The sequence below is a fragment of the Mycteria americana genome, chromosome 6 (assembly GCF_035582795.1).
Source record: "Mycteria americana isolate JAX WOST 10 ecotype Jacksonville Zoo and Gardens chromosome 6, USCA_MyAme_1.0, whole genome shotgun sequence".
Lineage (NCBI taxonomy): Eukaryota > Metazoa > Chordata > Aves > Ciconiiformes > Ciconiidae > Mycteria > Mycteria americana.
Window position 1 is genome coordinate 60373404 of NC_134370.1, and position 27800 is coordinate 60401203.

Consider the following 27800-nt stretch of genomic DNA (forward strand, 5'->3'; position numbering starts at 1 on the left):
AATGAACATTGCAACTGAGTGCAAAGAGAGACTTCAGAGAAGTCAGTGTGCCGTTCCCATTTGTATTTCTGGGGGAGTACATATCAGAAAGCGTGTTGATACTGAACCAGAGTAGTGATAGAAAAATATATATATGCAAATAGTTCTGCATACAATAGCGGCGCCAGGCTGACATATATTAGGACATGTGGCTCTGCTATTCACTGTTGTACCAAGGCTAATTCTTTGATGAAGTAATATTTTCCAACTATAGTTTGGCAACTCTATGTATAACTGACCTACATCTCAAATTCAGCAGAGAGTTAGTGTCACACTGTTAATATTAATATTGTTAGGATGGGTAAGCAGTTAGCAATTTAAATATAAATTAATATTTTCACATGGGACTGTAGATTTCCAGATGCTTTAGAACTGTGTATATTCATGAGCCAAACTTTAGTTATGCTGAGACACCAGTGTTGACTTAAAAAATGATTTATCTAATTGCTTTATTTCCTGTCATTGCCAAGGAAGTAAGTATTACTGTTTGTGAATAAAATAGAGCTTGCATGTCTTAAAATGTCACTAAGCCTAGAAGCAGAAAAACTTATGAAATTATGTAAGCAGAGTTTTTCTGATCTCGTTTCCTTAATGAAAAGTAATAAACCACTGACTTTAGAAGATTGAACTTAATAGCACTTTATGCTAATATGTTTGTCTAGTAGCTGGGACCCAAAAATATGTCCATTTGCAATGCAGCAGGATGAGAACTTTGTCGTGAATGCTGATAAAACATCATGTGAATTATCAGACAAGCAAGAGTTTGAATCACAAAAAATACTAATATTTCTATGCACTCTAAACGTTCTGTTCCTACAAACAGACAATGTAAGTCTGCAAGAGTCCTTTTCTCCTCATCAGACATGTCAAGCAGATACATCTGATCTATTGGACTCTTGCAAGCCCACAAAATAATTCTCCATAAGAAGAACCATCTAATGAATAAGATGCCTGTGTGTGTGAAGAATATTAGTGCCATGCCACTGCAGAATTCTTTTAAATTTCTTGGTTGCAATGATTTCTGAGGGTTTTTTTCTGTAGGCTGGATAACCTATAATACTTTTTTATAGTTGCTCAAACCATAGTTTTCTCTGTGAATAAATCTGCATATTGAGTTCTACAGTTTGTGACCTTACCAGGGTAAGGTCTATTCAGGAATTTTATTTCTGAAACACATATAAAAATTATGCACATATGCAAAATGGTAAATTAATGGTTCATTTAGGAGAGAGTATCATCAGGAGCAGAACTTCAGCTGGAAGTAAGGGCAGCCTACCCGACAATCTGACAAAGACAGTTGTGAAAGGTAGAGAGGAGGTGATGTAAGGAAAGCTACACTTCCCAGCTTCTTCTAGGGGCTGGCTAATGGCTGGACAACGCACCCTTTCACTACCCCAGCCCTGAAGAGAACCAAGTATATGCCGCTGAGGGGGCTCTGGGTTCATTAGCCATGTTACACAGGACAGCTCTTGTCCGATGGTTTAACGGAAAGGATGCGAACTTTAATATTACATACAGTGTTAGCCAGCCGACTAGTTTTTTTCTTTTTTCATTGTTACTGATTTGGTTCTTTTTGTCCTTTTGAAAGTCTGTCTTGCACACTCCAAAAATCACATTCGGATTGAAAAAAACTTTGAAATGCTGAAGAGCAGTGTATCCTAATAAACAGAAGAACATCAAGGAATAGATTAAGAAAAGCTAGCTAAACTGCTGAAGCTAATAGTATCAAATTCTTTTCTCTTTTTAATTTATAACAAAACTATTTTTCCACTAATTATAATAAACTCACTTTTACAGCTCCCACACGAGCACATGCTAGAAGATATTCATAACATTCTGGATAGATTCATATTCCATTCTTACAGCCAAGAGCTTTTCAATCAACACACATGGTATAAATATCAATACTGATTGCTCCAAATTGCTCTTGGATAACATTTATTGTATTTGCAGAAAAGATCGTCTTGTGATTATTACTAAAATAAACTAAAACTGTCAGATTCCATTTATTGTGAAACCTTGAAAGTTCTCAGTTGAATAAAATTGGGGGGGGGGGGGGGGGGGAATTAAAAATACGTCTAAACTGGGCATTGTCTGCCACCTGCTGGAGAGAGCATAGAAGGGAAAGGTACTGAGTGGAGGTTGTTTATCCATTGTACTGCATCTCTGAAATACCTTGGCACAGAGGCTTTTAAAAGTAGAAACTCTATCTTCATCCAAATTCTGCATTCCTATGAATATATTTTGGCTCTCTAAGAATAACATATTGATAAAAAAATTGTGAGAAATACACAAAACCTGTGGAATCAGGGTCATCTTTTTGCACATACGTTTCACAAAGTTGGACCACCTACTTGCTGCCAGTATTGGAACTTGAAACAGGTCCAGATAAATCAAGAATTTGATTTTCCATCTGTTCCTTCATTTACCCACGCTATTCTGAATGTAACTTTGATGCTGTTCTTTGTCTTCTATGCTTAACCCCTCAGAAGACATCTCAGTGAAGAAAAATAGCAGTTTAATACGTAGGATTCTGGCTCTTCATTTCTTTTAGGTTTTTTTGCGTGTTTTTCTAAAAGATATTAGTAATGGATTTCAAAGGTTTAAAGGGGTGAGTACAGATTTATTTTATGAGGAAGGAATGACACTATTTATAATTAATATAATAAAAGGAAAATCTTTTGATCTTATGCTTCTTTTTACTGTAAGTGCGTCTACGTTAGAGTTTTTGTTTGAATCGGGCATAAGCGGGAAGGACTGGAAGATGTACTTCAAAAGCTTAATTGTGCTTTGCTTTGTGTCTTGCAACAGTCTGGGAACCTGAAAACTGAATCCCTTTGGATATAACTAAACGGAGAGGTCTGCCTGGGGACTATACCTGTTACTTTCCAAATACTGATGGGCAGTAAGTCCAAGGGTCCAGGCAAGATTCACCAAGTAGTCCAAAGCAACCCTCATCCAAACACACATCGGGTGTGTTTTGGGACCTCGGTACCAACTATGTCTCTTTACAAGCACATTCCTGATGCCCTCCGCTACTTGCTAATGTAGATACCATAATGTAGCATCAAGATTTATAAAGGCTAATCAGAGCTAAACCTCTCTGCAAAGATTTGCAGCAGGATCACACTAATAATGTTTAATAGCTAAATGAGGGCAAAGGATGTTCAGAATTGATGCTTGCAGAATAAACGTACATATAGAACAATAACCTTAAATATAGACATGTGCACATGGCTGTGCCTGAATGACTGCCACTCAGAGAAAGATTTGTGGAGTCATGCTAGTTAGTTCCACGGGCACACCAGCACGCTCCCTGGGAGGCGTCCATGAAGGAAAATCAAAACCAATGGCAGAGGAATGGACAAAATAATAGAAAATATAAATTGGCCGTTGCTCAAAGCTGCGGTGAATCCTGTTTGCAACTTGCTAATCTCATCTTGAAAGGGATATAGTAGTGCTAGAAAAGGTAGAGAGAAGAGCAATATTAGAGGAAACAAGCATGATGGTCTCAGTGTTACTTCTGGTTCTGGAAGCTAGGAAGATATATTGAGGAAGGGTCATTCAATAAACGCCATGATTTTAGTACTCTTTGCCTACTCATCCCCAGGTGCCCATCACTGGACATGAAGTGCTGAGTTAAATGGACTTCAGGTCTGACTAAGAATGGCAATTCCTGTATGGTTCTTTAATTTCTGATAAAATTATGTTTTCCAAGTCCCTGAGTAGGTATCTACTTTATGACCATAAATGTCTGGGACCTTGGTGATATAGCATGACTCTTCAGTAAAGTGAAAGTATAATTACTAACCAGTTGGGCAAAACAGTCTCTGATAACTGTGCTGAACTGTAGAATTACCCACGCCACACGCCAACCAAGTCTTTGTTGGGGGTCAACTACAGAACTCAGTCTAGCAGTCATTTCTGAGTACATACTTAACTCAGATCCTTTTATTTAGTTGCCTAAATATAGTTGCCTTCTTTTAAATGCCTGATTTTCAAAAATATTAGCCTTAAACTTCTGCAGCTGGAAAAAAGATCAGGTTCTCTTTGAGCTGACAGCCAGAGAACTAAACAGGACCCGACAGAGCTGTAGCAAGGGTGGGATGGGAAGGGGTCTTGCTTCAGGAACCCCTCTAAGGAGGTCACCAGATGTCAGTAAGTATATCTAAATCCTGCCAGATGTTGCTACCACCTAGGAAGAGGGGCTGTTGCACGGCTGGTAGGAAAAGGCAGAGAGTAATAGCTTTGAAAGATTGCAAGAGAATGGGGCAGTACCAGAAGGCAGGTTGGAGGATCATACCAAGTGCCAAAATGTCTCCTTCTGGCTTCCTGTCCAAGACTATTGTTCCCAGTGAAGTTGGAAAGATTCATGCAGGTAATTTCAGTAGCAGCATGGTTTCGGCTTTTTAGGGTTCTCTAGAAGTTGATTGCTCAAGTATAATTCAGATGAATAGAAAGACAGTTTGAGACTTCTGCTGGAGAAAATATGAAGATGTGTCTATCAAAGAAATTGCACTGTAAGTTATGCTAAATCCACTGTAGGTGTTAGTGAGTGTAGAATAAATAATAATCAGATGACATTCAGCGTGTGTATTATTGACCCAGAATCGTTTCCTCTGAAAGATGACATGCGAATTTAGCCTCTAAAGATAGGTAAACTTTTAGCGAAGTGCAGCAAAATGTGGTTTGTGCCAGTACAGTTCTGCCTTGCTCTTGAATGGGAAATACAGAATATTTTATGAGATTCTACATAGCTGGGGGAAAAATTTCTGAAGACATAGCCAATGTTTTAGAGCAACTAGTTAGTAGGCCAAGATTTTTATGGTGTGTAATATTTCATAGGGCTTTCAAGGTTGGAGGAAATTTGTTTTTGAACACTGAATATTTTAAGGGCACCCTATAGTGTAGATTCCTTTTTTTTTTTTTCTTTTTTTAAAACACGTGTTTCACAGTCCCATCCGGAGCTGGAGTTTTTTTTCCATAACATTCGCTGTCCCAGGGCCACTCACAGTAGAAAATTACTTTTTTCATGGAACATTGAGTATTTTAGGGCTGCTCCAGTGCTAGTGGAAAATAACCTGTGTTTGAGGTCAGAAAAATAGATTAAACTAATTTTAAAGTTTTATAGCCACTTAAGTCTACAGTAGAAATTTTTACCATCAGAGGGTTTAGATCCATTGCAAGAGTAAGAGTCTGATTTTTAAGGTTTTTCTAAGACTAAGAAGGCCCGAGTTCAGGAATGCATCTTTGTTCATGGAGGACAATTACAGCCATTCTTAACTTTAAGCATGTGTTTAATTGCATGCCCTAATAGGGATGGATTTAATCCTACGCTTAAATGCTTTCCTGACTTGGAGCCATAGGATATGATTGTTTGATTCTGCTACTAGCTGATGTCAGTGATGGATCTCCCATTTGAATCACTGGGATCTAAATTGCACTCACGGATTCTGAACCTTTGGCAGTTTGGGTGAGTCGATACCTTTGGGGTCATCCTCAGCTGCATCTGCGTGGAGGTGGGGTATGAAGGAAACAAAGGTGGCTACAGGCCATCTCTTATGTCTTCCCCTTTTTGTACTGGCTGGGGATCAAACCAGGAATTCTTCAGCTTGAAAGTAATATTTTCTTGGATGTAGACAGGGAATTACTTCCTTCCAGGATTACAAACTGGAAGATTTACTTTTATCCTGAAGAGAAGGTCTAGGAAATGATTTGGTGTCTTCTGACGGATACAGAGAGGCAGCCATTTTGTAGAAGAAGTTTACGTAGATGTGTTAAATCTGAACAGTGAGGTGAAAGGAAAGACACATTTTAAAACTGGCCAGGAAAGGACCAATGACAACACTAGAAAATTCTTTGAGTCGGAACCGAGGGCAGAAAATTATAATAGTGAGGAGGAAATATTTTTAAAATTAAATGGAATTAGCTTTTAAACATATCTGTTAATAGTCTTCTGCTACAATTCCGTAATGGAAAAGGCTCTTGAAGACAGTGTGAATGTTATTTTTGTCCATGTAAAGTCCCTACGTAACTCAACCTTTATGTGAAGGAGAGTCAAGCATCTGCAGTAAAATTCAACTTCGTGCGCAGGATTAACTCCTCCATGAAGTCCTACAAATATGTCCCAAAGCTTAAGTATAATTTCAGTTCCATTCAGTTTGTCACCTTTAAGAAAAGAAAAGAAAAAAACACCAACACCTTGTGGTTTGGCTTACATTTGCTTAGTTTAGTTTCTCCTTGGATAAGAAAACAATACTTAAAACTTCTAAAGTTTTATTCACATGAATATTAAAGGCTAAAGCACAGGTTTTAGGCCTTAACTATTTGCCTAGAAAAAAAGAGCTTTTCTTGCATTTTGATGGTATGCTTGAACTCTATCCTGCAGTTTCTGTGTAGGAAAATCAGTGTTTTTCACAGTGCCACTGTAAGAGTCTTGTCATGAGGAATGTGGGAATTGTATACTTTGCCTCCCTTCTCGCAAGAGCTGATAGATGAGACTTAACTCAGTGTGCAGTGCTGCATACCAGTAGGGAAGAAAAATCTTATCTCAGGAGTAGTAAATATGGAGTCTAATTTCTAAAGGAAAAGCATCGAAAATCTGCACGACGGAAGCTTTTTCACCTGAATTGTATAAATGGTGACGGCATGCTGGGGTTGTGCTATGTGCTGTTATGAGAAGGAGTTTTATGCAAAGCATTGTTAAGCACAGAGACTACTAAAAAGCTAAATGCACACCTAAAAATAGGGTTTTTTCGTATCCCCCAACAGTAAGAGTTTCTCCTGATAGGAATTCCAGAAATGACAGTACGCAGAAGAACTCGGTGTCTCTCATGGGAGTTATGGCAGGAGAGGATCTTTCACTGGCAATATGAACATACAGATAAACTGAAGCTGTCCAGAAGAGATTGAAATGTACACACTGCTTTGCTGAAGAATGCAAAGGAGCTGGACTATAAGGGATGTCTTTTTCTCCTGCTTTATTTCTTTAATCCATTTATAGGGTGTCTAGCGGCAGATGGGATAGCACCACACAATAATTTTTTTTTCTGGCCAGATTCTCTACTGCATCTCTCTGGATGCACAACTCTGAAAGCTTTATATCACATTTGTGCTCACCAGTTTTGGGTTCCCCTGAAAGGCAGGGTTAAAGGCCCCTGATTTCTAGCATACAGCTGTGTCCTGACTGCAGAGTGTGCAGCGTCCTGCCCTCTCTCCTCCCTTCATGCTATACTCCAGCCTGTAACACGTCCCCGAACTCTTCTCTGAAAGGTATCTTCCTTTTTTCCTTAGCTCAGGGCCAAGGATTTGCCTTAATACTCTTAAGGGCAACCTAACCAAAAGCCCATGAAAAAGGATGCAGAAGGAGCTTGATTGCAAATATTAGTTGTTCTTAAGCAGACGGTCCAATATCTCCCAGGCTCACTCTCAGATAGTGAATTGGTTTCCACATAATACAAAGGTTGGGGAAAGAAAAGCAACCGTGAAATGCAAAAACTTGAAGGGTCCTCAAAATGATTGTGAAGAGGCCAGCTCAGAGGGACTCAGCATACAGTTCACATAAAAATTATTAACTCTTAGATAAAAATCTTACTTCTCAGTAGTTTTAAGTAAAATATAATGCAGGAGTGTTGTGATTATCCCCATCACTATTTTCAGTTCAACAGTTCACGTTTATGGATGCACCTTGAAGGTATCTAGATAACATTAACTCTGTTTTAAAACGATAGTGTGCGATAACCATGTATAATGCATAATAATGTGGTTTTTTCCATTATGTATTTAACTGATCATTTTTCATGGATTCCCCCCCGACGTTATCTGTAAGTGACAGCAGCCCTAAGATTGCTTGTGTGGCTTCGTTGTGCGTTTCAGTTGGACTGGTTGCTGGACTGCCAGGCAGGGCTCTGTCCACACTTCTGCTCCTTAGGCCTAGAATTTATGTTTGTGTATTCACATTATCACATGAGAAATGGTCTGATTTGCTTGTGCGTGTGTGTGTGGTATTACTTGCTTGTTTCCCCTAAACAGAAATACATACAGCTCTTTGGAGAAAGAAAGAGGGATCATTTGCTATAACTTAAATTAAGGTGTGTGACAGACGCCCAATTTTGAACTTAAAATGAGAGACAAAGCTATTATGCAAATTTCTTCTGCAAACTGAACTCCAGTCCAGATTTTAAAAGGCCCTACATGTCTCTGAATGAGACACGGGTAGAGGAGTAGAGATATGGCAATTTTTCCAGGATAAACTCTGGGATACAAACCAAGTTTGGAAGAAAGAAATATTTTACTTAAGTTAAATCCCAGGAATTAGGTACATTTCTGAACGCTGTGGTGAGAGCAGAGGGAGGACTGTATCATGGGGAGATATTGGGCTGAAGTTTGATAGAGGCTCAGGTTAAAAGCTTAAATTTGAACCCTTCCAAACCTTTTTTGTGTTTTGCGGAATTTGACTTTAAATCTTTTGACTTCAGTCCCATCTCAACCATGCTGCTTCTGGCTTATTTTTGGCTCTGATTGGCCTGCAGGATCTTGGTGCCAGTGAGGGTAGTCTGGCTGCAAACCTCTAGGCCTTAGATTAAAACAACTCAGCATCCTCACAACACCTCCTCAGCCCATCTGTATAGTAAGTGTGTATGCCTGAATGGCCATGGAAAGTACACCGTAAAGGAAAAATATGTCTGAGAATGATACACTTTAGCCAGAAAGCTGGGGTGAAATGGAAAAAAGACCCTTAAAACAAGACCTCATCCTAATTCCAAAAGGATTTTTTGAAGTGGCATAAAGCTGCTTCTGGAAACTTGAAAAACAGCCTGGTTTTTTGGACCGTTGTGCACTCTGCAGATCTGTACTTTATTTTATGCAGTTTCATTCAGTAAAACACAATCTCATGAGTTTAAAAGCCCTGAACAGTTGCTAAATTGTCTAGAATAAAATCGGTGATTATGCAGAAGAATGTTTCTCTCTGCTGTCTTTCTAGACAAAATGGTGGGGGGAGCTTTTTCCTCCAGTGAAATAGCAGGTTCCAAAAAATATGTCTGGTTCCTATTACAGTAAAGGAAAAACTTGAGGTGTGCATTGGAAGTGCTAAGCCAGTGATTGAAATGTTAAAGTTGTTCCTAAAGGCTATTCCACATCATGAAGACATCATCTGTAAAGTAATACTGCACAATGATCTGTGAAGAGAGGAGACTGAATTAGCATTCAATATGGCTGAAACTTCCAAACGTCCCACATTCAGGTCAGCTCCGATAGCAGAACCCGTTTTGGTCGTCTTCAGTGAGCACTGATCAATATATTTAGAGAAAACGGAGTTCAGGTGAAAAACGGTTTAACCGCTCCGACTTGCCTTGCGCCCTGTGCCTTTGTGCACCTCTGTGGCAAGTCACTGTGCCACGTACGCCAGCCTTACCCAGCGATTTAGCTAGGATTTGGGAGCTTTGAAAGAGCACTTCTGCTGCAGCAGCTCAAGCAGGGCACAAGCAATGAAGTGTCTGATCTGCCAACTTGCAAAATATCCTTTTAAAGGCAAATGTTTGAGGAAAATAAAACAACAGTAGAGGTCCTCCCACAGAGGTGGTACTGTGCCAGTGGAAAAATCATCTAATTAAAAATGAATGTCCAAAGTAATTCATTGATTAAAATTTAGAACGACAAGTTATCTGCAAATGCTGAGTTTCCCAGAGTTCAAGCTTTACAGTAAGAATTATGATATTGCTTTGGCTTTCTATAACATGGTAAATGAGATTGCTTAACAACTGAGCCCCTCGTTTAGTTGTTAATAGCTCTTTCTGTTCCTTTTCCTTCACACTGCGTTGTTACAAGTTGTATATATGACATCTGCTACTTGGAGAAGTTTTCAGGAGCTTTTTTGGCAGAAATTGGCCCCACGTATTTTCTAATCTAATTGTTAAATATATCGTCTTTTTCTTCAAGAGAAATATTGTGCCTCCATTTATTTTTTCTTTATTTTTAATTAGAAATTGAATATTCCTTCCTTCATATATTCTGGGGTGCAGGTTGAATGAAAAGGTGCTGTGCGGGTCTCTACCTTAATTGGTCCTGATTGGGGTTAATAGTCTCACGTCTTTCAGTAGCAAGACACGTGAGCACGTTGCTTTTGTAGGACTGGTAGCAGTTTTTAAAGCTTTTCTGTGAGCTTGCCTTACAGTGCTTAACCTTTAATCACAGTGGGATGCTGAATTATTAATAGGGCTCACAACTGAGAAGTTTTGTTGTGACTGGAATAAGTACTTGTTTTGCTGCAATGTTGTTACTTGGGTTTACGCTGCCTGTGAAATGATGAAGGAACTTAATGATTCTTGAACGTTATGGCAGCAGTTAGCAATACAAAACCTATGGTTTATCTCTCTCAATAAATGTTTTAATTATTTGTATTTTAAAGGTGTTCCCCAACCAAATGTAACATGGTTTAAGAAGAAAGACATTCTACAAAACAATTCTTTCTTGGTTTTGAATGGCTCTTTATTTCTGAGGAATGTTTCCTACGAAGATGCAGGAACATACACTTGCAGAGCAACTAACGCTCTTGGAAAAGCTGAAGCTGTGTCTGTTCTCCACTTAACTGGTAAGTGCTAAATGAGAATTCCTTACTGATAACAACAGTAAGCTACCTCGATTATGAAGTTTAACCAATAAAATAGTTGGGGGGATATTTAACACTTTATTATGAACTTGGAATTTTTGACTGCATCTGACTCCCTGGGATCTGTTCTCTATTTTGTGTTTCCTGTAATAGTGGATCTAGGTACAGATGGTTTGACTTGTGACTTCTTCAAAAGTTGTTCCATCTCCTTGCTTCCAGGCCACAAATATCAGCCCTTAAAACAGCAGACACATTAGAAAACTAAATCCACTGTCATATTACATTGTTCCCAGCGCTTTTATCTAGGGAAACGGGGCAGGCTTGAGTTACTCAGAAAATCTGCAGTGAAATGAAAGCAAAGGCTGTTTTGGGGTTTTGGTTTTTTTTAATTATAGAGGCCAATAAAATGTAGGGACATGGAAAACAAAAAATTCTGAGTATGAACTGCTAACTCTAAGAATAGAAAATGTAAAGAAAAACTCAATTTAAATGACTCTATTGTAAGTAGATTAATAATGTAATTCTGTATAATACAATCATGCCTTGCAAATAGCTCCAATAAATGGATCATTCAGCTCTAGAGATTAACTTTCTCACCATTTTGCTGTACGAGTACAACGCAGTTATACATGGCCAATCCTGCTACAAAGCTTTCTTTCTTAGGCACACATGTGTAGGGCAGGTTATAGATGTTTGGATCTGTTGGCCAAGGAAGACGTACCAAAGACATAATAGGAGTCTCTGTGTGAGGAGGAGTGTAGACTGAAGCTCCCTTCTTGGTTTCAATTTTCCTGGACTACATCAAAACTTCAGATGTTCCAGAGAGGAATATTATTATAATGACGTGACTGGGAAGATTGCTCACAAGAGTCCGAACTTCGTTTCTATTCCTGGTCACATGACATTAGTTTAAATAAATCTTGAGTGGATAGGAGAAGGCCAAATTCTGCAATTTTTTTGGCTGTGCAAAACTGTGATGAAATGGGAGGACTTCTGGTGTCAGGACTTGCAGATCGCACTGACTCAATGTTGTCTAAAGCAACATCATGTCAGCCTTTTGGACATCGCTATGGCAATTACTGCCTGACCTGGGGCAGCCAAGCAGCAGAGCAAAATCTGTGTAGCCTTTCTCATAAAAGTTCCTAAGGACTGACAAGGCAACTAGCCTTTTGCCTGTATGGGACTGGCCTCCCTGTGGTTCTGTGGAGACTTTTTTGTCCCAGTGTTTACACAGACAAGCAGGAGGCTTTGTACAGACATTGCACACTGCGGAAAAACGTTGAACCAATGTAAAATGACCCACGGAAGTTAGAATATAACAAAAGATTTAAACCATTCTGGAAGGAGAATCATATGCACATTCATTAAAACAGAAATGTTGACTAAGTGGCAAGAACTGTGTGTTACTGACAGATTGCCCGCAGTTTTGGCAGTTATTCTGTCTGGCCTATGATAAAAAGGAGGAGTTGCTATAGTGATAGGCATATGATTCTGCATACATTATGCTATCTCTATGCGTAATGAGATTTTAAGAGATTTTCTTCTTTTTTTCTGTTGTAGCACTTTGTCATAATTCCATCTAATGGAACAGAGGAATTGGCCTGATTCTATTGAGAGAATTATTTTTCTTAAAATTTCTGTATGTGAATGACTGGTAATGAAATAATAAATAACATTGTCATGAGAAACAGGAAATACATCATACATCCTGTAAATTGTGTTTTTACACTAAGTGTTACAGGCTTATTTTCTAATAAATAAAATTCAATAACTTTGATTAACTTAGAAACTTGAATAAACATTATAAATAATTTCTGCGTTTCCCTGTTTACATATCTGAAGTATACTTGTTAGAAGGACAATTTAACTGCATAAATGAAGTTGATCTTAAAGAATTCCAAAGCGCTATTGTCCTTCTGCTTCATAACTAGCATGTTGGATATTTTGATACTTTTTTTTTTTTAGCATCTTGATTTAATTCTTGCTAAGAACAGATCTTATGCATTGTGTTACAGAACAAAGATACATAGAGAGTAACACTCTATTATCAAAGGGAAGCAGAAGAAAGCGCGTCCTAATGGCATCTGGAATTGGTACAAATGTCAGTGTGGTACCTGGAGATCCACTAAGAATAGGTATGTTGTCTTTCCTGCTTGTTCATTTAAATTATATTATTTATTCATGTCATTCAAATGGAGCGGGCCCCATGGAGAAAGTGAGTGTAATTCCTAAGAGTCTGGGTTTGGTGACCTTCTGGATTTCCTAACCATATCTGAGCTTTCTGTTATAGGGAGGGAGCCTCAGAGTAAGAGACACAATTATTTTTTGATTCAGCTTTTCAAAAAATGTTTTAAAATGGCGACCCTTTAGGCATCGTCTAGGTGACTCACCATGAGACTGAAGCTGTGTAATTTCTCTCTGAGCTTCACTTGAAAATGATGAGAGGGGATTCAGCTGAGCTCTAGAACTGTTTTTTTATTTTTCTGTCTAAATGAATACATCTGTTTCCATCCCTGCTTGTGCCCGTGGAGTGAAAATGCAGCAATTTAATTTAATGTGTTTATGACTCCTTTCCAAAACAGACAGAAACCCTTTCAGTACAAACCTATTTGCATATTGTAGTCTGGGATGAAATCTTCGTTCCATTTAAATAATTGTTCCCCTCCCACACTTCATTCATGTAGAAATTAAGTTTGTAAGAACTCACTGAAAGGGAAAATACAAAGAACTATGGTAAGTATACATCAGCTTACACAGCTGATAACCCTCAAGGGGCAGTCAGGATTTTGGGCCATAGCTTGGACTTCAGTGAATTCACGCATGCTCTTGTTTTTATTTAGACTGGTAAGGTCTTTTAGACCTTAGAATGTAGAATCACACAATCATACAGACTTATTCACAAACACTTCAATGTGTTTAGAAAAAGCTGCTAAAATGCTGTTGATTTTTAGGTTGCCCGGTGCTGCCCAGCTACAGAAATACGGTTCACTGGCTTTTCGGAGATAGTCCAATTGAGGAAGTTAAGACCTTGGAATACCGAACCCTGGTTGGGGGTCGTATCCTAGAGGTGAACACCAACTCTGGTCAATTTGCTGGACAATTCCAATGTTGGACTTCAGCTAGTGCAAAACCAATGTCAGTCTGGGTAAATGTCAAGAAGGAAGGTTTGTTGAAAATTATATGACAAATTCTTAAATTTTAAAATATTTTCTTTCACTCTGTAAAAACTTTCCGGAAACCTAACCTGCTTTTATACATAGAAAGTAATTCATAAATACACGTGTAACTTCACATATGTGAATAGTCCTATTTAAGTCAATCGACAATGTCCATTCTCAGAGTTCGATATGGGAATTAATGTGTATCCAAATATCATCTGGGGGTTCTCATTTCTTACCTGTGTACCTGAGAAGCTGAGAGAATGTTGCCTGATTCAGTGTCTTGCTGCTTAAACAGTTTTAATTCAGGCAGGTTTTCTCAACTTCCCCTTCAGCAAATCATACAAATTCCTGCCATGATAGCCCACCAAACTGAAACAAAACTGACTTTGAGGTCATCTTCGGAAATATCTTAATTGTAATCAAAATAATTTTAATATAATTTTCATATTCCAGTGTCATTACAATGATGTGGTAGCCATCTTATGGTAGCCACCCTTAAACATATCAATGTACTATGGCACGCTCATCAATTTTGGTGTTAAGTTTTCAAGAACGTTTTGGAATGTTCTCCAATATAATGTGCTTGCACAAAACTACGTTTCCATTAGTAGCTTATAAAATGTGCATCTGAGGATTATAGATGAATTTGAGTACAATCTTACATATGCACCAGCAGGACAACAGGCTGCATCTGTGAACATTTTGTAAAGTTTGTAAATATTTGAAGTGCTTTAGAAATTAATTACATTATAACTGGGCTTTAAAAAAGAGAGTTGGGAGCTTAGATCCTACTAAGAGTCTGGCAGCAAAGCACCAAACTCCATTTGACAGTTTAAAAAGAAACCTCTTTAACCAGTCAATACCCAGGGAATGCAAACCAAGTTTAAAAACAAGTATCTGTTGAAATGGGAAGTTCTCGTATGTGATTTATCTACTATCCTATCAATATGATTTGTCTTACTGTTTATGTGCAAAGGACTCAAGCTGTACAATCAGATCTTGCAAACCTCCCACACTGAGTATAAATGTACTCTCAGTGACTGCCAGTGGATTACTTTTATGATCAAGAATGGTTCTGTATGCGTGGGGTTGTGGAGTCAGTTACATTTACAAAGTAATTTTACTGAAACATATATACGATCAAAATGTTCATTTTTTAAATCAGAAGCAAATCAAAATATTTATGAACTGAATCAGAAAATATCCTAATAGAGTTCTTCAAAAAATGTATCCAGGCCTTGGTCCTAATATAGAGCTCATTAAAGTTAGAATTTCTGAACAGGTCTAGCCAGGTATCGAATTATCCACCTGTAGTCTTTAGCTGGACTGCCTTTTGGTTGCCCAGTACCCTTTCCAGTGAGGCTGGTCAGTATTTTGGGGAGATCCCATTTTCCAGTCATGAGCTTTAACTCTGATTGTTGCTTATGTAAATGTTTCATCGCTGAAATACCCATGCATTTGTAAGACTGCAAAATCTCCTTTGGTGGTTTTTGCACAGTAGGCATATTGAGGGCACTCCTGAGCAGTATCATCCTAGTTAAACAAACAATACAGTCTCTCCATCATAGTTGCAGTCAGTAAATTTAACTATTTCTACTTTGAAAAAGGCCCTTTTGTATTATTTTAAGAAACCCAGAAGTAATAAGGAAACATTGAAAAACAATAAGTTAAAGAATTCATTATGTGCTGGAAGAGTGAGCCTGTGGACACAGCTGGTAGCTATCAATTATTCTTCGTTATTACAGAAAAATCTGACTCCTTCTGTGATCACATAAAAATCTGTCAACATTGCATAGTACTTCATCTTTTAACAAGCGTCAAAAAAAAACTGTGGGGGAAGGGGTAAGTGTGGAATTGTGACTAAATATAAAGGTAGTAATTGTTAGGGGGGATTGTTTTTTTTATATAAAATGCTCTTTAAAACAAAATTCCTTTTTCATCTCTCCAGATGCCTCAGTGGCAGATTATTTATGCATTAAATACTTCTCTATAGTTTAGTACAGGATTCTCTTAAATCCTGAAATGATGTGAAGTGTCTGGAGTAAGATGAGTTTTCTTCAGAATATACTTACTGCAGAACAGCAGGAAACCTAGAAAGCCTGATTTACAGTTTCCTCTTTTTAATGCTCATTGTATAAAAATGTTATGAAAGTTTTAGAAGAAGTTCATCAGTTCCTACTGTGAGCCAGGTTCTGCCCTTCATGTGCACATGTGCTGATCCCATTTGCCTTCTAGAGAACTTCATGCTCGTATGTAAGGGCTGAACTTGAGGGGAAGCCGAGTAGGACTAAATTCTACTTTGGCTTATGGTCCCTTTTCACAATGCTGAAATATTTGCTTTCCTACAGAGGATGCGGTACCTATCTAGCTTACATAATACGCTGCCAAATCAATTAAAATGTGACACAATTATGATGCATAGTGCCTCTCTCACACTACTTTCAATTGTATTTCTTAGATTATAAATGGGAATATACTGAGTGGAGTACTTGCTCTGCTAGCTGTGGGAATTCAGGAACGCGCTCCAGAAGACTATGGTGCACGAACGCAGAGAAACAGAAAGTAAATGAATCATTATGCAGAGAGCTGCAAAAGCCAGTGATTATTTACCAGTCATGCAACACAGATGACTGCCCTGCCAGGTAAACTCCTTTCTACTCTATTTCCATGTGCTCTATGTGTATTAAAATGCACTCACAGCCCTCTGAAATTGCCCTGAGTCTGAAACATGGGGTTTACTTCATCATGAACCCTAAAGCATAAGAGATGTGAAAATGGATCACAAGCAAGTAGGGGAATGCTTGATTCAGCTGAATAAATGAGATCTGTGCAAGTCTCCATGCTGCTGCAGCAAGTCTTGCTGCTACCGCACTAACACCTTGAAAGCTAAGTTGGAGGTGTCTCTGAGAGACCGATGTGCTAGTTTTATGGAAGCTGTGCCAATGCCCTGAGAGAAAACTCATTACGTTTAGAGCAGCCAGGATACTCATCAGTGGAATCTGTGTTCGCCTCCTCTCCTTCCATGCCAGCAGAGCTCTGAGTAGGATGTTTACTGTGGAATGCCTCATTTGTCTCTAATGCCCCCTCACCACAGTGTCATGCTCCTTGCATGTCCTTCCTTGCCAATTTTCTCGCTGGATCAACTGGTGTACCTTGTGATCTTTGGGCAGAAAATGTATTAAATATTACAGGCAAGAAAATATTACAGGCAAGTGTACCACAACATCTGATTCCAAAAGCCAAAACCTTACCTCTAGACTTCTTGAGTTGCACTGAGCATTCCAGCTCAACAAGGCGTTGCTCGAGGTTTTTAGCAGGAAATCCCATAGGATCCCACAAAACAAGTGCTTTCCGTTCCTTAAAAGAATTGGCCATCACTGTCAGCAATGTAAAAATCCATGAGGGATGAAAAGTCATGCACACATTTTGGAGTTGTCCCTCACTGGAAAATGTTCAGACAGAAGTGTTAAGACCTTAGCTGACATTGTGGGAGTGCATCTTGCCAGTATGTTCTAAACTGTGTTCTAAATACAGAAAACATAGCAACAGATAAATATCAGGAGAAATTTGTTTATATTTCATTATTAGCAGCCAAAAAATCAGATCATCTTAAATTGTGAGTCTGAACTCCGGCCAGCCCATAACAAGCAAACTTTTTGCCAGTGGAAAAATACTGAAATAGAACTACTAGTTTGAAACACACAGACTCAGTTGCAGGTTTCCCTCTTAAAATCCAGCCATTCAGAGGAGTCGCCAGAGACTTAGGAGGATACTAGAGGGCCCAGTGCTCCCCTGAGCAAGGTCATGCCTTTTCAGTAGATAAGCACATGAGTCTGTTAACCTTTTGGTGGGTACCTTTAACTTTTAATGAGAATTGTAAGAGGAAGTGTTGAAAAGGGCTTATTGTCCGAAAACCTGCAAGGGTACAATAAAAAGTCAGACTGACTGTGGCTAGTGTGCTGTGATGCTCAAAACAATGTCAGTCATTAAGACTGAGTACCACAAGGACATCGAGTAGACAAATAATGCTTTACTTGGATGTATTGCTAATTTCTGATATGTTCTTCACCGAAAGGGTTGTCAAGCCCTGGAGCAGGCTGCCCAGGGAAGTGGTTAAGTCACCATCCCTGGAGGTATTTAAAAGACGTGTAGATGTGGCACTTAGGGACATGGTTTAGTGGTGGACTTGGCAGTGTTAGGTTTACGGTTGGACTTGATGATCTTAAAGGTCTTTTCCAACCTAAATGATTCTATGACTTAACAATCTGATTATCACTGGACCCAGAGTATTCACCACAAAAAACAATCAGTTATTTCATATGGCTAAACAGACTGGGACCTAAATTCTCTCTTATTAAAATGCTTAGATTTATTTTGCTTTTAATTTGGCTTTATGAATTTACCAGTGGAAGGGAATTGTGTGTATACTAACATAATTAACTCTACCTTGAATTATACATATATGCTAACATACAAATTGTTTTTCTTTTATGAAGTATTCCAAGCTTCCTATATAGGAAGTGCATCCCAGATACCTGGAAAATAGCCCTGTGTCTGGCTCCTAGTGCCTCTAACCTCTCCCCCTTCCCTGTGATTAGTGAACTGGGAGGGAAGTGCAAAATGATCAGACTTCCCTTTCCATTTCCCCACTGACTGATTTCTGCAGGATCTTCTCATCCCAAGGCAACTCTTTAGAAAGTATCCATAGAATTATAAAGGCTTTAGATGTACGGTCAGTGTCATGGGCCCTTATTATTCGAAGTGTTTTGCATGTGTTTAATCACTTCTCTCCAGCACAGCATAGAAGTACAATTAAGCAAATGTAAGGGTTTAAGCATGTACTTAACTTGTGCTTTGTTTGCCAAATTTGGGCCTTGCTGACTTGCTGTGCATGCGCTGCACCAAATGTTTCCAAAAGTACTTGAGCTTTAAAAGGGAGAAGAAAACGAGTCCAGACTGTAAAAGATTAATCTTCCTTGAATGGATATAAACTGTTTGACTGTAAGAAAACTAAATAATTGCTAAAGAGAATAGAATATTTCTCCTGTTATCACAGTTGTGCTACACTTAAAGTCCCTTTCTGTATTTCTAGCCTACATTTATGAAAAGATCAAGTCAAATAAATTGTATTACCACCTGCTGCTTCCCCAGTATTGTTTCTAGCTGCCAAGACAGACTAAATCTTTGCAACTTCTAATCAATAAATAACATATTCTGCTCGAGCTGTTATCTAGCAAGATCTTGATGTAATAAATTTGGGTGAGTTATGACACCTGTCACCTTAGTAGTAAGTAAATCAGTACCATTCATTTTATAAGTTATGGAAAAGTACGCTTGTCCTTCGTTCAGAAATGCTAAATCCAGCAGGGTCTATAGGGTTTACCTAATATAACCTTTTGGGTAACAAGGAGTGTAACTTCTGTTAGCATATATTGAGCCACAGTTATCTTAGAAGTCATCAGTTAAATAAAGCAAGATCAGAAAAAGCTGATTCTAGCTTTTCTCACACCTAAAACTTGCAATGACAGGTTCTTTTGATTTTTATTTGCAAGCAGATCGCTGCAAACTACCAGCAAATTTGCAATGCTTTCACAGTTGCTATAAATTTGTCTCTGTTTCCTGTAGGTGGGTAACTAGTCCATGGTCTGAGTGCTCTGCATCTTGTGGCAATGGATTTCGCTATCGACAAATAATGTGTCAACAAGTAAAAGCCAATGGCAGTGTGCTGACGCTGCTACCAGATGCTTGTATACACACAGATCGTCCTGTGGGAAGGAAACCCTGTATGGGTCATTTGTGTGCAGTGGGGGCAATACAGACAAAAGGACAGGTAAGTTACAGAGTTTGTCTGGAAAGTCCTTAAAAATAAATAAAAGTGTATCAGTGTCATCATACCATTGGCTGAACATCTGTTCTCTTGCATGAAGAGAATAGATGTGGCACTAGTAATTACCTTTCAGACCAGTGAATTGCAAATCCTGGGTTTTTTTCATTTTGTGGTGTCTGAGCTACTTTTATTTGTAGAAGAAGTGATCTGAAACCTGAGTATTAGGTTCAGTATATATTATAAGCTAATCCATTACTACGTATTCCATTTTTTAAGCTAGTATATTGCTTTCATCACAGTCTTATAAGAACACAGTTTGCATAGCTATACTTGTGAAGTCCCCAAAGATACATGAATGTGCTTCAAAAGCAGTTGCCACAATACTTAATACACAGAACTCTGCTTTCTTATGTTTTCTATGTTTCTTCATTTGTGCAGTAAACTTGTGTTCATTTTGATATGTTTTTTATAATTATTAACACAGTATTTACTGTTCAATGAGCAAAGTAATGAATTAAGAGGATTACTGTTGCCGCATTTCTGATACAGGGATTAGCAAGGCAAGTTTGCGATTGTCAGAGCTACAGAAAGAATGTTGTAGCTCTAGAGATGTGAAATGATGAGAGCATAGACAATGGATTTAGCTTTATGAATAGGTAGGAAAGTCAGTATCTTAGCAAAATTGCACACAGAGAATCCAAAATATCTAGGCCTTATCCGAACTAAGGTGTGATAGGGTGGGAGAAGGAGAAATACAAATCAAGAATTACGACTGGGTTGTGTAACTGGGTAACTGCGTAGAAGGGCAATTCTGTTGTTATTAACTCGTTTGTTTCTTTTTCTTTCCCTACACCCTTGTCTCTCACTTTTTAGTGTTCTGGTCGCTGTGTAGGCCGCCCTGTAGGCTTACAGCATCGTCACTTTATATGTCAACTTCGTAATGGATCTTTGGTGCCAAACTCGTCTTGTGATGAAAGAAAGAGGTATACAGTTTGAAGCAGTACAAGTTAGATTCTTTAGATGATCAAATTAAAGATACAGGATTGTCAATGCAGTATAAATATGCAAATGTTTATGAATGAAACACAAGGAAAGGACATAGTGACAGTCATCCCTTTGTATACACTGGATGAATTCAGGAACCCAAGGAGAGTGATGGATTTGATCAGTGTCCTCCACTGTGCTAATGGCAAAGCTAGAAATAGAGTGACAGAATCTCAGTTCCCAAAAAGAAAGTAGAAACTGGAGTGATCTGCCATAACTTTTTTTATTACTGCTGAACTAGGTCTCTTCTGATATTAGTTTTTATTCTGGCCTACTGCTGCCCAAATTTTATAAAACAAGAGTTTTCTTGGGCCTTATTTTGTGGACCATGTAAACTGGTTCACTAGTTTACGATTACTGAAATAAGGTGTACTTCTCTGCATAAACAGATCTCATTCTGCCTCTTAGTATGTACTGTTGAGGTACGTATGAGGTATGTCAAAACTGAATGGTTGAGAAGGTATGACTTTTTACTTCAAGGTACACATTCTTTGAAAGAACTCTGTTAATTTGTTTTACAGTCTTCAAATAACTCCTTTCAATACAAAAAGTACAGGCTATACACCTCCACAGAATCTTAATCAGCAGATTCGCTTGGGACTATGGTATAGCACATGAATGGATGGCAGTCTCTATAAAACACCATAAGCTCAAAAAGGCTGAATTAAAGAAAAATTAAAACTGAATGTGAGGGTCTAGGGGCACAAATGTGTAGGTAGGATAATGAAGAGCAGGGAATAAATGGGTAACAAGTATATACGTGGGAATTGTTACTGTGTTTCTCGATTACTGAACCCTTCATATTTCTTGCTATAGAAGTGCTTCTGAATTGTGAGCATTTTAAAGCATTTTTGCTACACACACAATGAAATTTTGGCTCCACTGAAGTACGTTGTGAAACTTCCATTTACTACTAAGAGCCAGCATTTCACTTTGGCAGCTTCAAATGTTCGAGGATGTTCAGTGTCAGCATAGAAATATTACTTGTGTTCAGGAGAGAAGTTATGCACGAAGAACTTGCAGGATCCAGTATGCAACATTTCGGTGTCAGTTAAGTTTAGTAAAGGTAAAACATTTTTTCTATTCCAGGATTAAGGAATTGGTTTAAAGAAACAGGGCCTTGTCTTTTGTTTCCTCATAAGTGAGGCATGATGAATGGGCACAAAATGAAATACAGGAAATTCAACTTAAATAGAAGAAAAAACTTTTTTTACAGTGAGGGTTCTCAAGTACCTGAACAGGTTACCCAGAAAGGTTGTGGAGTCTCCATCCTTGGAGATATTCAAAACACTAAATGGAGATGGTCTTGAGCAACCCAGTCTAGTTTACTGTGCTATGAGCAGGGGGTGTGGACTAATCAGTCTCCAGAAGTCCCTTCCAACTTCGGTTCTATCACTATAAGGGTTTAGCACAAAAGTAAACATTTAACTGCCATTTATTTTCCTCCACAGATCTCCTGTCAGGAGAAACTGTTCTTCAGAGGCATGTGATGTCTATTGGCGGACAGGCCCTTGGAGGCCTTGCAGTGTGGACTGCGGGAGTGGATTTCAGTCAAGACGAGTGTACTGTGTACACAGAAAGAATAACAAACCTGTGGCTGATCAGCGTTGCGGATGGAGGAAGAGACCAGTGACCTGGCAACACTGCAATGTCACATCCTGTGGCAGTATGTAAATGTTTGTTTATATATGAGCATAGTAATAGTTTGTAGCAGTTATATTATAAAGTGACTCACAGTTGTACACTAACGATTCTACAAGAATTTGATTATACATCAAAGGTAAAACTATCCTCTCCAAGGACCACTTCATAATCCTGGCGTTATTTTTCTCTGAGTAGGCCAGTTTGATATTAAAGCCTCAAAAGCACTTTTAGAAACAGGATATTTAGGAAGTTGTTTTATGCAAACTTCCCTACATGACTGTGCCAGTTGTGACTCAGAAGTTTCTGAGCAAGATGTTAATCCCTGAAAGATGGGGCAGTTTTCTGAAACAGAGAATAGATAAATGAATGCAGTGAGATCACACCTCTTATTTGTGACCTAGTTTAGCTTTGAATCCACTATTGCCAGAAATGCAAAGTCAAATAATTACAAAGCTACCAGGAATCTATCAGTTGTTTATGATGATGATGATAAGTTCTACTATTTATCTTTTGTCCATTATAAAGCCTTTTAACGTTTAAATATATTTTTCAGAAGGCGAATGCAAGGATACAACTCACTACTGTACATTTGTAAAGCAACTAAAGTTATGCTTGATAGACATCTACAAACAAAGATGTTGTCAATCATGTCAAGAAATGTAACTTCTCTGGAAAGTTCATGATGCTGCAGTGAAGAGATGAGAAGAGAGGTTCATTAAACTAGCCTGCTCAAAGTATTTACCTGTAAATAAGACATTAGCCATAACAGTTAAATGGAAACATGGGGCTAATGAAAAAACAGTATTGTAGATTGATATGCTGGACAGGGTATTTTTTCTGGGAACTTTTATTATCCACTCTTTGCAATGGAACTTTTAATGTTTTAAATATTTTTGTGTCTGGATTAGGAAGATAATATCATGGCATATCATCTGTAAAATTTTACAGGCCATCACATTATAATTTTATCAGGGGAAAAAGCATAATCTAAAAGCACTAGGTAGTGCTTACTGTCCTTAACTTATGAGAAAAACAAAGTCACAAAATCCTTTGAAGAATTTTGGAATGCAGCAACTATTGACCCCTAGGTTTTGTTTGTATTGTTTTATCAAATTTAACACAGTTTTTAAATTTATAGAAGCTGTGGCTTGTAGCTGTAAAATTTTTGGCAGTGACTTCATTTTCATAAACAGCTTGAGCTTAAGGGTTGATCTCACAGGATGTGTTTTACTGACGTTAGCTGTCAGATGGATACACAGAAGTACATTTCATTTTTCGTGCTTGCATTTATGTGTATGCAGTAAAAGACGTTGTAGATGCTAGTACAATTTTCGAAACAGCAATAGATCTCTTTTGAATAAATGAGGTGTCATTTTCCATTGTTTCTATTCTGCTCCAGTCACTGAAGTACAATTGAAGTTCTGGCATGATTAGACTTTTCTACTGATTTTAAATTAGACACAAGGCTTCCTTGTCAGAGCTGTGAATGAAATATTTGTGAGCACTGTTCTCTTGCACATCAAGTCAAATGGGGAGCCAATAACTGGCTAGACACAGCTGTCAGATTTTCTGTCTTGAATAAATATTTTTTTCCCCTGTTAATGGGGGAAAATGTCCAAGGAAGAATTATTAATTATGAAGATAGACAAGTGCAAGAAATCTATTTTGAGTAGTTTTCCAAGATGACTTTTCATCATGACCATTAACCATTTGAGTCTTTTGCAAGTTGTTAAATTCTGATTATGATATTCCTGGGTAAATTATTTTCCATGTTGCAGATTATGCCTCATTAGGGCTGTAAGCAGAGAGAACCCCGTAGGAGGCAGCAGATAGATATTTTTTTTCTTTTGTAGTTTCCAAACTACTGCACATGTTGCAGGCCTGAATGCTTGTATTGACTTGGATCTTGTGTTACATTACTGAACTACATTACATACTAATTAGTGGGTATGCTGTAAGAACAGTTTTAGAAACAGCATTCCTGCACAATAGGTTTGCGTCACTGAAAATTAGATTAGCACTACTGTATAGAAAATGTTTAATGTGGACTATTGTGTCCAAGGCTGACTGCAAGGAGAGGATATTCCTGATCATTACCTTTTTAATCAGCAATGGGTCTTGATTGTTTAAGCAGTTTTTTAAATTAAAAGAAAACATTTGTAAGATACTTTTGTAGATATTTATTGTCTGATTTAAAAGTGCAATATTTTGTTTTGTACAGTGTTTAATAAAGATTTTTGGACATATATTTTTTCTTATTACCAAAATTTCTTATTCATGTTTTTCCTTTGTATTTAAAGTTTTGAAATGTTAACACATAGCATTTTTTCTTGGTTTAATTTTGTCTTTCAGTATGCATGCTATACAGAAGCAGTGCTGTAAATGTTTGTTATTGCAATGGGCATGACATTCCTCTGTAGATTATTTTATTGCTTCTCCAGTAACTGAAGGTGTCTAATATTTAGCTTTCTTGAATGTAGTTTTGATATTTCTGAAATAAACTCTAGTTTGATTATTCAACACTGTGATTACCCAGAGATTGTTTATTACCGTGATTTTCATGGTAGCTATGCTTTCATTCCAAGTGTTATTTTATCAACCTACTATGTCCATAATTCTGGGATTTTTTCAAAGCTAATATTAGTTCTTATTTTTGACAGCTTATCAGACAGCTTCTCAGCTTTGTTACAGTCCGCTTTGCACTGCTATTAAGAGGTAACATAGATGTAACCTGACTGAAAAAGTGGGGAAGAGAAGTTGCCAAAATCCAAATAAGTCAGCTCTGACTCACTGAAATCTAGAATCAGTATTCTGTAAGAAGGTAGAATAAAGTTACATTTCTTTGCCAGGCCTTCACATACTGCACCAAGCAGATTTCATTTAGATCCAACAGAACCGCTCTATGTGTTATATTTAGTGGGTGATGGGAATAGCTACGTGAAAAAAACTTGTTTCAGAATATCCAATATGTGTAACAGTCTTTAGAAAGAAGAGTCTTATAAATAATATGAATGAGAAAAGCCTCAAAAAATTTTATTAAATTGAAAATACATGTCTAGCGATGAAATGGTGGTGTTTCAGTTATCCTAGATGGTAACATTGCCAAAGGTGCATGGGTCTATTTAATTTTCCTTTTGTGTCACCAATGCATTGTTTCTGTGCAGTCTTTAAAAAAAAAAAAAAGACTCTGTACCGCAGTTCTGTGGAGCATGCTGTACAGCATAGTGCACGAAAAGCACTTTTAGAATTGCTATTGAATCCATGAGTAACTTTTCCGCTTTTACATCTTGGTTTAGCATGACATCATAAAATGCTTTTTTAACAGCTGTTATTTTGAGGAATATTAGTTTTCCAGCCTGCTGTTCATTTTGTCTGCATTTCAGTAACATTCTGCTTATGAAAAAGTTGACCTCAAGTATTGCATACCGTCTGAAGGTTTATGATGTCATTTGATGCTTTTCCTGGAACCACAATCAGTAGGGTGTGGCTCTTTCAACTGTAATGTAATAAAAGCTTCTCTCTTTCACTATTAAACTTAGGGGAAAATGAAAGGGAATATGCCCCCTCGACCCTAAAAAAAGTCTTCAAACACCTCTGCAGAGGAACTGTTAAATGTCTCTGAATATGCCCTCCACTTCCTCTCAAAAATTTTTGTACTGTGCTGGTAGGTGGCAGCAAATGACTTTCCATAACTTAACAGGGGGAAAAAAGTGACTTAAGAACTAAAAAAACAGCTGTGAAAATTACAAAAAGCATCTGGGCTCACACTCAGACCCAGAGGAGGAGCCATTATCAGCAGAACATGCAGGCGCACATAAGTTCATGGATTCAGATTGCATTTCTCAATGAGTTTTCTTCCTCCCTAGAAAAGAGAGCTGGAGGATATTAGGAGCTTCTGTAAACTTCTCATGAGGTACCAAGATTGTGTATAGGATATGGACTTGGGTAGGTGTAACTGTACGAAGTTTTGACTTTGTTTCCTCAGTTGACGCCAGAGAGTGACTCAAGTTTCATAAAGAAAAGGGTATTTGGTATTTGTAGTTTGTGTTCTTCTGTGGTACAGAAGGATGACAATGAATTAGACTTTTCCTGTCCTGCTTTTAGGATATCGCAGCATTACATTGCCCTTGCTCATGCCCAATCCAAAACATGTCTTTACCAGCTGGGGACGTGAATAATCTTCAGAGAGAAAAGTTTAATTGCATTTTTGTTTCATTAATAGAGTAAGTCATATTACAAAAAACACAGTACAAAGACAAAAATTACCTAAAAGTAACTGATGCTGTAATAATGTCTGGAGCTCTCTCATACAATGCTAATATATGCACAGATAATATACTCAGTTTGGCTTTCTTCCTTGCATATGATCCAGTTCCTGCTTTCAACACGTTTCCATCATTGATCTTAGTCCCTTTATTGGTGATTTGGTTTATGAAGTACAAGCACATAATTCTTCAGAACCCAAATGACTGCCCTATACCAATGCGTACAAGATATGCAATAATGAAAAAAATCATACTGCAGTACTGTGATATAACATGATAATGCTGTTAATCATAAAACTAGTTATTGGAACTTGCTTAAATCATGAACATAATAGGACTGAAATCAGTCTAGATTTCCCAAAATCAGCTAAAGATACATAGAGAAAATACTAAATATCTCATACAGAAGCATAATCATTGCATGTACAATTTCTATGAAAATTTCGTTTTCTGTGTATTTGTAACAAGTAATTCTTTGAAGAGCAGACACACTGAAGCCAAGCTGTCTAGAGATTTCTGCATCTCAGTTGATATTTCTTTTTTTAACTGAGTTTACACTATTTTCTGTTATCTCTACATACACCTTCATAGTTTTCTGCCATTTTCCCCTTCAGACTGCCTCTGCAGTGAACTTTGGCAGTAATAACACTGTTTAGCTTTAAAAATCAGATAGCAGGATCAATAACTGGTGGATGGATGTTAACTTTTTGAACCTTATTCTCTCTGCTTCCTCACCATCTACCTTAGAAACTCGAAAAACCATCATCTGTGAAATCTCTTTGTGAAATTTGATTAAATTTGCACCTTGGGTTTAAAAATTACTCAGGTGGGGAGGACACACGCTTAGTTTGTCAGTGTGTCCAAAGCTTTGCATCAGCTTTGTTTCCTTTAGAAGTAAGGCTGAAAAAGCACTATCAGAGAAATTAGGAAACAGAGTCTAATGACCTGCTACAGAAAAACAGCAAGGTTACTTCTTGTTAATTGCTATCAGAAATTACAGTGTGACCTTTATACTCTCCTCAGAGCTGAATGAAGGGAAAGTAATGATGACTAAAGCTAAAACTAGGTTTTTAGAAACGCCTAGGTGTCATGGGATGCTATCTTATGATTTGGGCAGCAAAATGTAGAAAAAAAAGAAAAAAAATCTTCTTATCAGATTACTCAAAGTAGTGATGAGATGAAAAATGGGACTGATGAGCTAATTATTTAGA

The 27800-nt window shown here is 37.8% G+C and overlaps 1 protein-coding gene across 6 annotated transcripts in view; it reads left to right on the forward strand.

Moving 5' to 3' along the window:
- ADAMTSL3 (ADAMTS like 3) overlaps positions 1-24844 on the forward strand; it is a 188937-nt gene extending 164093 nt beyond the window's left edge. For 5 of the 6 annotated variants that reach the window (XM_075506161.1, XM_075506157.1, XM_075506159.1 and 2 more), the window contains exons 24-31: positions 10448-10630; positions 12664-12783; positions 13600-13812; positions 16268-16451; positions 19435-19639; positions 20510-20619; positions 22132-22346; positions 22878-24844. In XM_075506161.1, the coding sequence (XP_075362276.1) occupies positions 10448-10630; positions 12664-12783; positions 13600-13812; positions 16268-16451; positions 19435-19639; positions 20510-20619; positions 22132-22346; positions 22878-22987 (1340 nt within the window). In that variant the 3' untranslated portion in view covers positions 22988-24844. The remainder of the gene's footprint in view (positions 1-10447; positions 10631-12663; positions 12784-13599; positions 13813-16267; positions 16452-19434; positions 19640-20509; positions 20620-22131; positions 22347-22877) is intronic. The other variant, XM_075506162.1, reaches the window with a different exon arrangement.
- Positions 24845-27800: the final 2956 nt, after the last annotated feature.